Source organism: Lutjanus erythropterus, chromosome 6, assembly GCF_056507025.1.
Source record: "Lutjanus erythropterus isolate fLutEry1 chromosome 6, fLutEry1.hap2, whole genome shotgun sequence".
In the NCBI taxonomy this organism is placed as follows: Eukaryota; Metazoa; Chordata; class Actinopteri; order Lutjaniformes; family Lutjanidae; genus Lutjanus; species Lutjanus erythropterus.
In genome coordinates, this window is record NC_139322.1 from 40,736,568 (window position 1) to 40,751,765 (window position 15,198).

At 40.3% G+C, this 15,198-nt stretch overlaps 1 protein-coding gene across 1 annotated transcript; it reads left to right on the top strand.

Moving 5' to 3' along the window:
- Positions 1 to 291: 291 nt before the first annotated feature.
- pcmtd2b (protein-L-isoaspartate (D-aspartate) O-methyltransferase domain containing 2b) lies at positions 292 to 8,592 on the top strand. Its single transcript, XM_084721940.1, has 7 exons — positions 292 to 588; positions 4,225 to 4,385; positions 4,501 to 4,651; positions 6,041 to 6,143; positions 6,236 to 6,407; positions 7,571 to 7,694; positions 7,824 to 8,592. The coding sequence occupies exons 2-7, from the start codon at positions 4,230 to 4,232 to the stop codon at positions 8,378 to 8,380; spliced, it is 1,263 nt and encodes a 420-aa protein (XP_084578066.1). The 5' UTR covers positions 292 to 588; positions 4,225 to 4,229; the 3' UTR covers positions 8,381 to 8,592.
- Positions 8,593 to 15,198: the final 6,606 nt, after the last annotated feature.

A 15,198-nucleotide genomic window follows, 5' to 3' on the forward strand; every position in this document is an offset into this window, starting at 1 on the left:
TGAGTATGTAATGCTTAGTTTGTGGTTACAGATGCAGCACAAGACTCTGAAACTGAAGCAGCTAAATGGAATCCAGCCATCATGACTCTTATTACTTACATGTGAGTTTTTCCCACTGTGACATGTGGTCTTGTTTGAAGATGAAGGAGTGCAGGTCAGTGACCTGCTGAGGCCCGTTAGAACAGCACAGTAACCAGCAGGCTTATTCAATTACAACTAAGACAGATAAGATGCTCAGGTCTGATTGGCTGAGTCGTGTGGCAAAAATAACGCCATAAAGACACACACAGCTGAAGCACACGCAGTATTGTGTAGTTAATACAGATATTCAGCTGTGTATAGAGTGGAAGTATCGGTTGATATTTGCGCTAACTCTGCTGGTTCTGGTCCAGGATCCCTCTGCCCTGCCTGGCTGCAGAATGTAGGCCATCCTCCTCCTCTGGCCGTTACTTTACGTCTGACGTCAGAGCGTCAGCTGGCTGAATGTTTACATCCAGCAGTGGTGTGTTCCTGACTGGATCCCAACAACAAAAGGCTGAAGAGGAGGAAAAGGCTCGGACAGAGGACAGCGGGCTGCTTCAACATCAGGTACAACACGATCTGTGTCCGTGTTCAGTTTGAGGACACAGTGAGACAGCCTGCGCTCTGTCCGTCTGTCTGTCTCTCTGCCTGTCTGTGTGTGTGTGTGTGGACACAGCAGCAGTTAGCTGCTCTCATTCTTCTCTCGGTCTGTCTTCTCCTCCAGCTCAGAATGCGTTTATTCTCTGTTTGTTCTGACCTTCACCGCTCCGACAGTCTGCGACACACGCCACGTCCAGTGTAACTGTTCACACCAGCTGATTATCGGATCGACACAGTTTGATTTATTGTTTATTCCAAACTGGATCAGCTGAGTGGCGCAAACAGCAGCCGCACAACGTGCAGAGAAACAGGCTGTGCGTGTGCGCTGATCTGAGACCTGCCACCTCAGGATCCACTCTCTTTAACCACCATGTCAACGACAGAATGGACGCGATGGTTAATTCTCTTAATGTGTGGATGGATTGCTGAGACCTAATGGCAGTGTTGTGCAGGAAGTGTGTACCCTACTAGCCTACTAAACCACTTAGTTTGTCACACAACGTGTTACAGCGGCCTCTAGTGGTCAGAAACACCTGAAGAAGCAGTTCATGATCACCTCAGCACGGATTCTGTTCCCTGAAAATGGACACATCACATGCTGATATTTAATTCATTCTTGAGAACTGGGACGAAATTGTATTTTTAGGGGGGTCTGATTTTTACTCTTCAATTATGTTGGAAAATATTTTTTAAAAGATCAAATCTTGGCTATTAAACCTTGTAAAGGGCAAACCTCCTAGTGATTATATTTTTTATTAAATGCAGATGTCAACTTCATCAGATGAGTTGAGAAAATGTTTCATTTTTTTTTCATTTCATATCATAGTCATAGTGAGCAGCTATTTTATTTTTAAAGTGTCTCACAGTTCTCTTAATGTTTTTGTTTTTTTTAAACCATAATATTTATTTATTTATCTTTCATTTAGAAGGACTACAGAGTCAACATGTTATGGTCGAGACACAACTGATAGAAATATTATTTCATGAATTTGTCTAAACATAGAAAGTTTACCAGTGTTTGAGAAGTATTCCTTTTTAAAGCAGGAAGTGAGACAGGGGTCCTTAGAGTATAGCTGACCATTATCATGCCTGATTAAATCATGTTTCTGTAAAAACAAATCTGATGGAAATCAGGCACAACTTTAAAGGGCCAACATTTTCCTTAAAATAAACTAGAATTTCAAACAATGTTGATATAACACTTCTTTAAAAATCAGAATCAGAAATAGAAGAAAAAGATAAAACATTTAAATAGATTAATTTAAAAGTTTAAAAAGCTAAATACAAGAATTATGTGCAAATAAGAATACTATATAAATTAAGATTAAAAGGTATGACCAAGTAATGATAAGTAAAGTAAAATGCAATTAAGAATAATAAAATATAGAACAAGTTAGGAGAAATAGGCATGCTGCACTCTGTCACACATTAATGGCATTACCTATAGCCAACAATACCTCTGTTATCAGTAGGTGTTGTTAGTTTTAGATTTTGAAGGCTTTTAACACATTTTTAAATAGTTTGAAGTTGTCAATTCTTGTCTGGGACAGGGCTGTTTTCTGGCACAGAACAAGTTTAGAAATAAAAGAAATTAAAGCAAACCAAAACATTTCATAAATTACATGTTTCATTGTCATAAATTCTGAAAGAATATGTACAAAAAAAAAAAGGAAATTTGAGTGTTGCTATTGATAGTTTTGAAAGTTTTTGGTGATTTGTCATAATTCTGCAGAATGGCTGATCTGTTTCTTCATCAGTTCAGTGTGTGACCACATCCTCCTCTCCTGGCCTCAGAGGCTTCATCAGCAGCAGGAGGTGCAGTAATATTTAAATGCTCGTGCCTTTGTTCTTTTATAGCCACATCACTGTGGGCAGCATTTGGCAGTCAGTTCACCCTGTGATCTCCTGTCCTTTGGCGTTTGCCCTCTGGTGTTGTTTTTAACACCACCCTGACCCACTGCAGCAGCAGCAGCATTCACACCTGCAGCTGGAAACTGCTGCCAAAAGCTTCAATTAGGCCTCCGCATGGGGCTGGGTCAGGCTGCTGTGTGCACAGAGCCTCCAATAAGAGAGATTAGCAGCAGTGGTCAAAATTACATGAGCGAGTGAGTACATAACAAACACTGTGATTGCAGTATGAGTCACGATTAGTAGTAACGATCATTTTTGCATTACGATTGTGACAAATGTGAAATGTGTTGGAGTCTGTTCCAAACATGTTTTCTGACATCTGGAGAGCAAGATTTATAAGTCAGGACATCTGTGCTGCACTACAGTACTTCATTATAATGCTGTTTGTTGCTCAGTTTTCCTTAAACAAAAAGTTGCAGATACTGTGCTTACTGGGCCATATAGCAGTTTTGACAACATTAAAATTAATTTTACAGCCCTTGCTTAAGTTCAGTTTTGAAGTACTTGTACTTGACTTGAGTATCTCCATTTTCTGCTGCTTCATACGTCAACTCCACTATATTTTTAGTCTTGTTACAATTACAAATCCTGTTAATGTTAATTAGACCTATTCCTACTCCTTCAGCAGCTCAAGTTCAGCTCCCAGTCATTACTCACACTCCTCCAACAGCTTCCTCATACAAAATTAAGCCAGCTATGCAGTTTAGCTTTCAGACATTAGTAAAACAATGCAGTTCAGCTCCGGCTTACTCTACATTTCATCTCCCTTTCCCACATTTTCAAGTATTCAAACTCTTTTCAACGCTCTTTCAACTGATACCTACTCATTTGTTTTCAGTTCACCTTAAAATGTTCAGCATTTATTTTACATTATTATTATTATTCAACTTTTAAATCCTGTAATTAGACTCTTTGCCACTTTTCCGCCTTTTTGTATTCTTTCAACTGCTTGAACATACAAACTGAAGCCAGAGATACACTTCAGCCTCCAGCTTATATTATAGTTTGCATCCTTCCTTCCCACTTTTCCAGCTCTTCATACTCCTTCACCTTCTTTTTTATACAAATTAAAGCCAGTTTAGTGTCACAACAACAAACAAATATTAGTATTATTAAAGTTTTGAAGTTAGCAGTGTAGTTCAGTGTTGCCTTCTTTAGTAACTAGAAGTTATTACAAAGATGTAAAAGTATATAGTTCTTTATGATATGACTGATAAAGTATGAAATTTAGGGGCTTCACCTACTGAAATTTAATCGATTTATGATTTAGTCTTTGCCAGCACTTTGTGATGGCAGCTGTTCAAAACCCCCATTTATTCAGGAAAAACAACACTTTTACAAACTTGAGAAAGTTGAACCAGAGGATGTTTAACATATTATATTTTTGAATTAGTTAGTTTCTGATGTGGTAGTTATGAATACGAGGATTGTGGGAGATGTATTGCTGAGGTGTTTAAATTCAGCTTTCCACTTTCTCTGAATATTCCTCATGAAAGATCATACACAGTATGATTTAAACACTCTTATTGTTGAAAAGAGAAACTTTTAAGGTGCACAAGTAAAGATGTGTGAAGTTTCTCAACCCTGAAATCTTTCATCAGCAGAAATTGAAGAAACTGAAAAGCAATTGGAAACAAATGTCTGTGATATTGTCGGCTGGGAGAGTGATCACCTGTTTCTTTTTGCCTTCAGTCAGGATGGGTGGAGCTGTGAGTGCTGGCGAGGACAACGATGACTTGATTGACAACCTGAAGGAGGCTTACTACATCCGCTCAGACCTGGTGGAGCGGGCTTTCAGAGCTATCGACCGGGCTGACTATTACCTGGATGAATACCGGGACAACGCTTACAAGGTGGGCAAAATGAAAGCCTGTGAAAGTGAAACAGGGTCTGATGATGGTTTGGTCGGCTGAAGGATCTGTGGTTATAAGAAGAGCTGGTTAACATATGCTCTGTTGTTGTTGTCAGGACTTGGCATGGCGGCATGGAAACATCCATCTATCTGCTCCGTGTATCTACTCTGAGGTGATGGAGGCTTTGGATCTCCACCCTGGACTCTCCTTCCTCAACCTTGGCAGTGGGACCGGCTATCTCAGTACCATGGTTGGCCTCATACTGGGTATGTGCTTCACTGCAGCATATTGTGCCTTTATTGTTGCTCTCGTATCTCAGAGGCCTTGTTTACACCTGATATTAACATGTGTCTTGAGTGATCCAATCACAAGTGGCCAGCTCTAATGCTGCGTTCCAGACAGACCTCCTGCTCGGAAAATGTAGAATGTGATGCCACTCAAAGTCAGCTCAAATCTAACTACCCAGCTACCTCACCAGAGTTTGGAAATAACTTAGTACAAATACTTTATTACTGAACTTGTATAGATTTTTCAGCTGTCCGTTCTTTACTTGAGTATTTCTTTCTCTAACAGCTCTTTACTTTTACTCCGTACATTTTAACACAAATATCTGTACTTCCTACTCCGTACATTTTCAAACAAGGCTTGTTAGTGTAGATTTAATGCAAGACAAGAACAACATTAAAAGACATAACATGATGTAAAAGATGTAACAAGACCAAAGCAACGTAAAAAGACGTAACAGGATGAAAAGGGTGTAAAAAACATGGGACAAAAATGATGCAACAATACGTAACAAATTGAAAACAACCTAATAAGATGAAAATGAAATACTGTGACATAACATGACAAGGTGAAAAAGATGGAAAAGATGTAACAAGACAATTATGACATTTTTGCGTAGTTTTTCCTCGTTACATCTTTTTCATCTTATATGTCTTTTAAACTGTTTTTGTCTTTATACGTTTTTTACATAGTTTTTTGTCTTGTTAGGTTTTGTTACATCTTTTATATCCTCTTATATCTTGTTTTTTGAAATCTTGTGTCTTGTCTTATCATGTCTTTTATGTAGCTTTTTATCTTGTCACGTCTTGTAATGTCTTTTACGTCTTTTTACAGGTTGTTATATCCTTTATGTCTTCTAACGTCTTTTTCATCTTGTTAGGTCTTTTATGTCTTACAGGCCTTGTTACGTCTTTTTGGTCTTGTTATGTCTGTTTTGCCTTACATGTACTGATGGACACACAAAGAAGTTGTCTTTTCTGTCTTATGGTTCCATCCAGTTATGTAGAAATCAGTCTTGATGTTGTGAAGGGACGTTCAGTGATACAAAATAAAAATAATCAATAATTACCCTCAAAACAATTAAAGCTAAAGTAACAAGCCTGTTTTGAAAATGTAAGGAGTAGACAGTACAGATATTTGTGTTCAAATGTAGGGAGGAAAAGTACAAAGTTGAAGTACAGTAACTAAGTATTTGTACTTTGTTACTTCCCACCTCTGCATTTTTAGTAAGACTGAGAACATGATCCCACACAACATCCTGTGAGTTTGTTGTTGAGCCTGACATCATCATGGCACGACAAACACATCTTTGTGTCCATGTCACTGTGCTTCATCTCAAACATTGAGCTGTACTGTGTTAACTGTTCCAGGACCATTTGGAGTGAATCATGGAATCGAGTTACATGCTGATGTGATTGAATATGCCTACCAGAAGCTCGACTCCTTCATCAAAACCAGCGACAGCTTCGACAAGTAAGCGTCCAGATGTGTGTGTGTGAGGTGACGTTTGGTTGATTTTGATCTTGCCTGCATAGTTCTTCCTCTGCTCCCGTGTCTCTCTGCAGATTTGAGTTCTGTGAGCCGTCCTTTGTCGTGGGGAACTGCCTGGAGATCCCTCCGGAGAGCCGTCAGTATGACAGAGTGTACTGCGGGGCCGGGGTGCAGAAGGAGCACGAGGACTACATGAAGAACCTGCTCAAGGTGGGGGGCATCCTTGTCATGCCTCTGGAGGAAAAGGTTGGTATTCTGCTCAAGAAACTACATATTACAAGATGCATATTTCTCCCCTGGTCTCTTAGTGATATTTATCCAGCTAGATAGTCTTGATGTGAGTTGCAGAGTTTTGGAGATACCAGCTGTAGAGATGTCTGCCTTCTCTCCAATATAATGTGTTGTACCAAGCACCAAAATAATACATCTGAAAAATTCAAAACCAGTGTCTCTTTTCAAAAAATCATGACCGAGTTACTCAAAATAATCCTCAGCCCTTGTTGTGAGCAGTTTCATGTAGGAACTACTTTAGTAGTTCTTTCTAGTAGAAAGAAAGTAGTTCCGGTAGATTCTACTGCAGGAAGAAAGTAATTCCTACATGAAACTGCTAACAAGGTCTGTGGATTATTTTGAGTAACTTGGTCATGATTTTTGTAAAGAGAACCCATTTCATACCCAATCATTACACCTGTTTTCATGTGGAATGTTCCAAACAGGTGTTTTTTTTAGCATTACACAACATTACTAGGGTTAAATGTAAAGTGTTACAGCACAGTCTTTACATCTGTATTCAAGTCGTATTTGCTTTGATTAATATCTGCTATATAGTATACACAGCACTTTTTTTTGATGGTTCAAATTATTCATGTTTCAAAAATAATAGAAATTTTACAATGTAGTTCTTGGTGATCTTTTTTTGACACAGTCCTTGTGGGATGACTTTATATTTTAGGTACTTTAAAACACATTGTACTAGGGTTGAACAATTAATCGAAATTTTATCAAAATCACAATCTGGCTTCTGCAATTCTCAAATCGCCGGAGGCACAATAAAGATAAAATATGTATAAAAAACATTTAAATGAATGAATGTCTTGTACTACAAATCAGATTCTACAGACATCTTCATTTGTTACAGATTCGTGCAAAAAAAATCATGTCAGAATCATTTTAACATGTTGTTCAATCAAAATAATAAAAATTATGTAAAAATGATCATTCCCTCTACTATCACAATTGTAATATCAGTCAAAATGATCACAATTATATATTTTTTCCAGAATCATTCAGCTCTACATTGTACACAGCTGTCAGACAACTTGCATGATAAATATGGCAGAAAACAATACACACAGAAAATGTACAAGACAAAAATAACTTGTAGTTTCATCCTTGTGTATTTTCTGCAGTTGACCAAGATCACCCGTACAGGACTGAACAGCTGGGAGACCAAAAAGATCATCTCTGTGTCCTTCGCTCCTCTCGTGCTGCCTAAACACAGCACAAACGGCAAACCCAAGACTGTCCCACTGCGTGAGTCTCATTCTCACTTTTGTGCAATTAAATTTGAATATTGATTCACACAGTTTGTGTGTAATTTTTCACTTCTGTTGTCTTTTTCCTCTTATTCATCCTGTTTTCTCTTTGCTGTCAACTTTGCAGCCAGGTATGAGGTCCGGTCGTTACAGGAGCTGGCTCGTATCTGCATCCGCCACACCCTCAGGGTGACCACAGACGGAGGAGACAGCCAATCGCGTGGCCGAGGTTCTTCGTTCAGCGTGGGCAGGGGTCTGGCAGTGGCCGGCCTCCACAAGTACGGCCCTCGCTTCAAACGCCGACGTGTCCACCCGCGCCACTGCAACGCCCTGGTCTTGGCTACCCGTCAGGTGGTGGCCAGCAGCGGCATCGGCCCCGCCCCTCTGGACAGCAACAACAACCAGGGAGGGAGAGTGGAGGACGAGGAGGAGGCGGGGGAGCGGGAGGTGAGGCGGCAGATGCGCGGGAGCAGGAGGGTGGGGAGAGGAGCGGGAGGGGTGGTGGAGGAGGAGGAGACGGTGGAGGAGGAGGATGAAGAGGAGGAGCAGGAGGAGGAGGAGGAGAAGGAGACGGGGGAGCTGCTGCGACCCCAGCCGGCCGTCAACATCCTCAGGGAGAGGATACTGGGCCTGCCGCTGCCTGAGCCCCTCAAGCTCTACCTGCTGTACTATAGAGAGAAGTGAGGACACCGAGGACACAGCCAGGTCCTGATCAAGAGCCCAGAGCTGAAAACCCCACCAACACCACCTGTCCCAGGCAGGACTACACCAACCCCATGTTCTCATCCTCTCCATCATCCATCCTCTCTGTCCCGCTCCCTCTTTCTGCCCTGCCTCCCACTGCTCTGTACACGATTCATCTCCTGACACTGTAAAGAGTCAGCTCAGTTTGTCCAGTGGAGGAGGAGGAGGAGGAGGAGGAGGAGGAGGAGGAGGAGGAGGGTGGGGGGTTAACCTACTCTGGGAACAAGCCAAGCCAATGTTTCAGACAACCAAACAGTCACTGATGTAAATGTTGCGTCTCCTTTGAGGCGCAAAGGAATAGATATCGGTCCATAATACACACAGTTTATTGATTTGCTCTGCAGCTCTGTAGAACTAACATGCTAATTGCCTAACAACAGTTGCCTAAGTATCCACAGCTTGTAAAAGGCAACTTTAATGGTGCTGAGAAACAGAACCATCACTGTTTAGTCTACAGTGACAGACTAAACATGGCAACAGAGTTCAGACACTGTAGCAACCATCAGAGAGGCTATCCAATAATTATAATGTGCCCAAAGGCAGAGATTATACTCTGATTGTATAAGTCGCCAGTGAACGCTGGTTTGTCCACATCAGGTGGTGTGTGTTATCATCTGATGGGGATGATGTTTGAGAGAAAGGAATTATTCAAATGAAAGACGCAAGGGTAGCCCAAAGCTCAGCTTTTTGAGAAGATTTAGTGATGTGAGAGTTAGACTTTTCACCTTATCACGTTTAATAATATTCTAGGTGCAGCCAGCGACCAGGATGGTGTGGCAGTTGTGATTATATCCACTGATTTCAAAATAAAAGGGTAGCTCAGTCCAGGAGATAATTTAGCTGAAATTATCTGCTTTTCCAAGGCCAAGGGTTGATCATCATTTCAAGCATTTTAGGAGACTAGTTGATATAATAGAAGGTTGATTTTTCCCTTTTTCTATGCATATGTTTCATTGTATGAGTTAAAGTCTATCTTTGTCTTCTGACTGTGACAGTCTGACTCTGCCACAGCCTGCGGGTTTGTGTCTTGGTTGCTCTATGTTTATTTGAGTGTCCTTCAGGTCCTGGTAGGTGGGTGCACTGACCAGTCCATCCAGAATGCATTTAAGATCGGCCGTCCCAGTCCCTCTCTCTCATCCATCACTGACTTTGCCCCCTTCCTCGTTTTTCTTTTGTTTGGTTGTGCAAATCTTTATCTTACACCACACAACATTACACTCTCAGACATCCACTCACCTACGCTGCTGAGCTACTGACTAGTTAATGACTTTTGTTGCCTTTTTTGTAAATAAAAATGTTGGGCTGCAGTTAACCATTATTTTCATCATCGATTCATTTGTTCATATATTTTCTTGATTAAACAACCTAGTAGAATTGTGTGTGTTTCCTCATTTTCAAATCAATTTCTCACCAAACCTGAAATCAACGAGCCTCCCATTTGCTATGACTTGGTTCTTGGGCTATAACAAAAAGAAGGAAATACGCATAGTTGAAAAAAAGGCAATCAAAAGTTATTAACTAAATATATGAAAGGGTCCATCAGGAGATCAGCAGTGTTTGTGAATGCATGCCTGAAATTGTAATTTTGCACGGTGCGAAATAAAGATAGCGCAAGCAAACAAAACATGGTGCAAGTAGGAGAGAGAAGGAATGGGACAGCTGATCTTAAAGCTGTTGCACTAACAGAAACAAGTCTGTGTAGCAGGACATGATGGAGACAAAAACGCATAGCAGACGAGAGCAGGACACAAACCCGCAGGCCGAGGCAGAGCCAGAGCGCCGTCACACTTTGTCACATGGAGATGGAGGAACAGGCCTGAATCCTTACATACGTATCCAAAGGGCAGTCTCACTGTTTTTCTCGACATCCCATGATATTCTCTTTACCTAAAGAGAATGACCATAAAAGATAACATACTTACTAATATTCCAATTTACATAAATAAACCAGCATGATGAAAACGCATAACTAATGTTTTTGATGATTGACAGTGTGCAGGCTTTCTCTCACCGTGCTCTCATCAGTTTTTATTTTTTGGTCTTGTAATATTTTGATTTTTGAACTTTATGAGACTTGAAGTGGTGTGTACATATAAAATTGATGTATGTTTTGTTTTGTGAATCATAAAAAAACAAAAACATGAAGATACTTTGAGAAGTAGAACAAGTATCTTTTATCACATTCTTCTGTTGTAGTTTCTAGTTAGATGGGGCATTATTCCTTTGTACTTTTTGCTTTTGTACCAAACTTTCTGCTCCTTTCTGTGCCAAACTTAAGTTGCATGGACTAAATTTTTTCGGGGAAACAGCAGATCAACAGCAAGTCACTCATCTGAAGAAAAAAAGTGTTGATTTTTTTTTTCCATTTAAAAAAACGCTCCACTAAGACTGAACTGACACTTGGGATTATTTTAGGTTTTTATCATGTAAACCTTTAGATTTCTCCCATTTGTACCTGAAGAATGTTTGTGATGAGCAAAGTGATCTTTGCACAAGACAATGCAGAAGCACTCTGCATCAGTAAATAGTCAGGAGGAATTTGAACACGGGCAGCGTAAAATGGTAATCTATCCAACACTTGAATGGGAGGGTTGTGTCCAAAAAGCAGGTCCTCATCAGGCCAGGAGGCTCACGTCATGTAACGTCATGCTTCACTGTTTGGCCGTTCGATCATTTCTACTGCTGCTGGATCTGCCTTTGAGGACTGTATGCACACCATTCCTTTACTCCACGAGTACCATTCATGTATGGTTGTTGTGCAGTAGTGATTCTCTGCTGAATGTATATGATCATGATGTTTTGTTTTTTTTTTGACACTTAACATTAAGTTTTTGGTGGGAATGACTTGCTTGTTGTTTTTAAGATTGAGCTGTGTTATTGACTGCTGTTAATAAAGTCCATTATACAAAAGAAAATCATGCTGCAAATGAAATAATTTGATTAGTTCAGTCTGGCTCAGGCCACTGTCATCGAGGGCTTTAACTCCCACCTCTGGGAAAATTTCCAATGCATCTCAGTTGAGGTTGAAAACGTGGAGTCCCGAGTGGGCCAAAGCATCCATCATGGAGGTGGCTGCTGGGAATTGTGGTCAGAGGGTCATCGGGCCTCTTGGCAACCGAAGGACCATGTCTGTTGTGTTGGCAACTGAGCCAAAGCTAACCGTCACCAAAGCGAAATCCTGGGTGTGGAAGGACTTCAGGAAGGCTACAGAGAAAGACTTTCAGCTGGCCACTTTGAGGAACTACTGAACCCAACCAACACGTCCTTTGTGAAGTTTGAAGAGTCCTTGGAAACCTCACCTATATCACTTGCAGAGGTCTCTGAGGGAGTCAAGAAGCTCCTCACCAGCAATGTGCCAGGTGTGGATGAGATTTGCCCTGAAGACCATCTGGGCTCTGGATCCCTCTTCAGTGTCACATGGAGGTCAGGGCAGTGCCTGTCGAGTCCCATTTTCAAAAAGAGAGATGAGAAGGTCTACTCCAATTACTGGGTATCGTACTTCTCAGCCTACCTGGAAAAAGTTTACTCCAGAGTGCTGGAAGGCTCTGACTGATTGTTGAACCTCAGATTCAGAAGCAGCAATGTGAACTTGATCCTGGTCATGGAATGGTGGACCAGCAAGGCTATTGCAGGTTGTTGCAGGGGTCATGGACGTCTGCCTATCCTGTCTACCGTCAATGTATTTTGTGAACTTGGAGAAGGCTTACAAGTGTCCTCCAGGGAGTCCTGCAGCAGGTACTGTTGGGCCACTGCCATCCGGCCTTTATATAACCAAAGTGAGAGCTGTGTCCGTATTCTTGGAACAATGTCTTTTTCAGCCAGGGTTGCCCTTGGTCAGTGTCCAGTTTGGGGACCCACCCCCCAGGTTGGGAGTGAGTTACTGCCCCAAGCAAAATGTTAAAAAATCTTAGGGTTTTGTAGCAAAATGGAGCGTCAGATCAACAGATGGATTGGTGCAGCATCAGGAGTAATGCAGGCCAGGAGCTGATCTACTTTCTAACCCTGGTCATGAGCTTTGGGTAGTGACTGAAAGAAGAATCAGATTGCAAATATCATGTGGCCAAACTTACTTTGTTTTATAGGGTGGCTGGGCTCACCCTTAGAGATAGAGTGAGAGAGCTCAGCCATCTGGAGGGAGCTTGGAGGAGAGACACTCGTTTGCAGAGAAAGGAGCCAGGTGGTTCAAGAATCGGATCAGGATGCCTCCTTGGCACCTTCCCTTAGAGATTTGCTGGGCACGTTCAACTGGGAGGAGACGCCAAGGTAGATCCAAAACATGCTGGAGGGATATTATATCTCATCTAATTTGGGATCACCTTGAGATCCCCCAGAAGGAGCTGGAAAACGCTACTGAGGAGAGGGACATCTGGGGCCTTATTTAAAAATGGACTTAAATATGACTTAAGTAGAAAACCTGTATATGTACTTATTTATAAACCCTTACCTTGACTTGGAAATGATCTTATCTCAAAGTAAAATCTAGATGGGACTTAAAGTGATGTTCCTGGTTGTTATAACCAGTTAGTTTGGGAATAAATGTGCCAAACCTGTGGTGAACTTTGCATCAGCTTTCTGAACAATGTGACAGGAATGATCAGTTTGTTTTTGTATGGCAACCAACTATTTAGTCCACTGAATGATGCGTGTTGCCTGACTTGAAGCAGCTCCACCACTGCTGTGATCTTCTCTTCTAAAAGGTTTACTTTTCTCTTTTAGTTCATGGCTATTCACTGTAAAAAAAAAAAAAAAAAAAAGAAAAAGAAAAAAGACAAAAGAAAAGAAAGTTTTTCATATCATAATTTCAAGTCAACATTTTTACATTTTTGTATTTTACTTTTGAGTAAGTAAAAAAAGCTCAAAAAAGTTTTGTTGACTTATAATCTTGTATTGTTTAATGATACACTTTTTCTTCTTTAGGTCAATATTTCCAAAAATGATTCACCCAACCTCTGAGTGCTTGAAAATTAAATGGTTGCATCTGAATATGTTAAATTATTATTTCACTTTTACTTAAATGAGTTTACACAACAATTTTTGAGATACATTTCCACCAAAACCTCAATAACAAAAGTAAATTTTGTGCACAAAAGCTTATAGATGCAAGTTTATTTTAAAATGTTAAAGGTTTGATATAAAACTCAAAAATTTAGGGAAGGCAGTCTCCTTGAAATTATGAATTTTCTTAACTGTTTTTGTACAGTATTACTGAAGAAATTCTCTTGTGTGCTTCACTTTGTAAAGGGAAACTGTTGATTGTGAGGCAGGACACCATGACCCTGCCGATAAGAGGCAGAAACTGGTTGGTTGGATGGATAATATAATACACCTCTGCCAAATAATGCATTTATTGTAACGGTAACTTTAGCTCAGGATGTCTAAGAATCAGATCGTTCCCCATTAAATACTTTGGGCCATTTTTCCTCGACAGTGTGAATTTCATATGTTTAATAATGACCTAAGCTTAAGTAATAGGAGATGAATTACTCACTTACAGTGAGTTGCGTTGAATAATAAATTCACCCCTCAGTAATGACACTTCAAATCAAACTGATGGCAGAGTGGATCTGACACCCTGAATTCATTTGTCTGCAATAAAAACCTAATCTTAGGGTTACTGTCTGAAATTCTATGCTTAAAGACACAGTAACAGTGAATATAAATGGTAAAATTAATCAAGGAAAACTTGCAAATTTCAGATCAGCTGTAAGAAAGAAAAGCTAGCCTACTTCTACTGAGGCTAATAACTGACAACTTTATAGACTTCAGATCATTTATCAACTTTAATGAACCAGACAAAGATGATTTTATTGTTTAATCAGTACTTTGCCTTATAAATCATTACAATGTTTGGTAGTTTTCTCCCAAAAGGGGCATGCAGTTCTCAGCCGTCAGACAGGACCAGAAAGGTCGGACCTCCATTCATTCGATTTTATTTGGTTTGATTTAAATTCTCTTATGTAATGGGTTGGGCCACTGATCAGAGTAGGGACTGACCATGACCCAGGGTACAAGAGGACCTCCTGAAGGGCCATAAGCATCAACAAACCCTCACACAGTTTGGGGGTATGCAAAAACATCTTATTTTGTATGGTGTCTGAAAATGAACATAAATAAACATAATCACCCATGAAAACTCCAGCATATACGGGTCATGTCATGAGAGTTTGCCGCCAAAACTTCCTGGACAGAAACCACCTGGAAAGGTCTGGTTCCCATAGTGCACCCTGGGAATTTTTCAGGGCCAAACATACTTCAATAGTGTGATAAAGGTGGTATAGACAGTTTACGCCGACGACAACTAATACACTTTTAAAAAAAATATTGCAACTCATAATATGTATCATTGAATTGTCTTTAATAATCAAAAGAAACTAAACAAGTAAAAGACAGCCAGCCACAGACAAAAGTGCACCATTTGGCTATAACATAACCAGCACATAAAAGTCAGGTCACAGAAGTCTTAGATATGGAGTTGTCATCCAGTGATGTAGCTATGGGATACAGATGCGAAGGTATTCAATTAAATTAAGACATTCACATTTTGCTTTCCAAATTCCTATGAATGATGAAGACTCACACAACCAAACATATTACTCAAGCTTGCTAAAATCATGCGGCAGGTATACAGCATCGCAGTGTTAGTTACAACAATTAGGCCTTATTCTAAAGATTATGTTTGTGTTTATGAGGTTAAAAATACAGTGAACATGTAAATACTCAGCTGTGACTTGAATCAGCCTCCCATTTCTTTCCACACA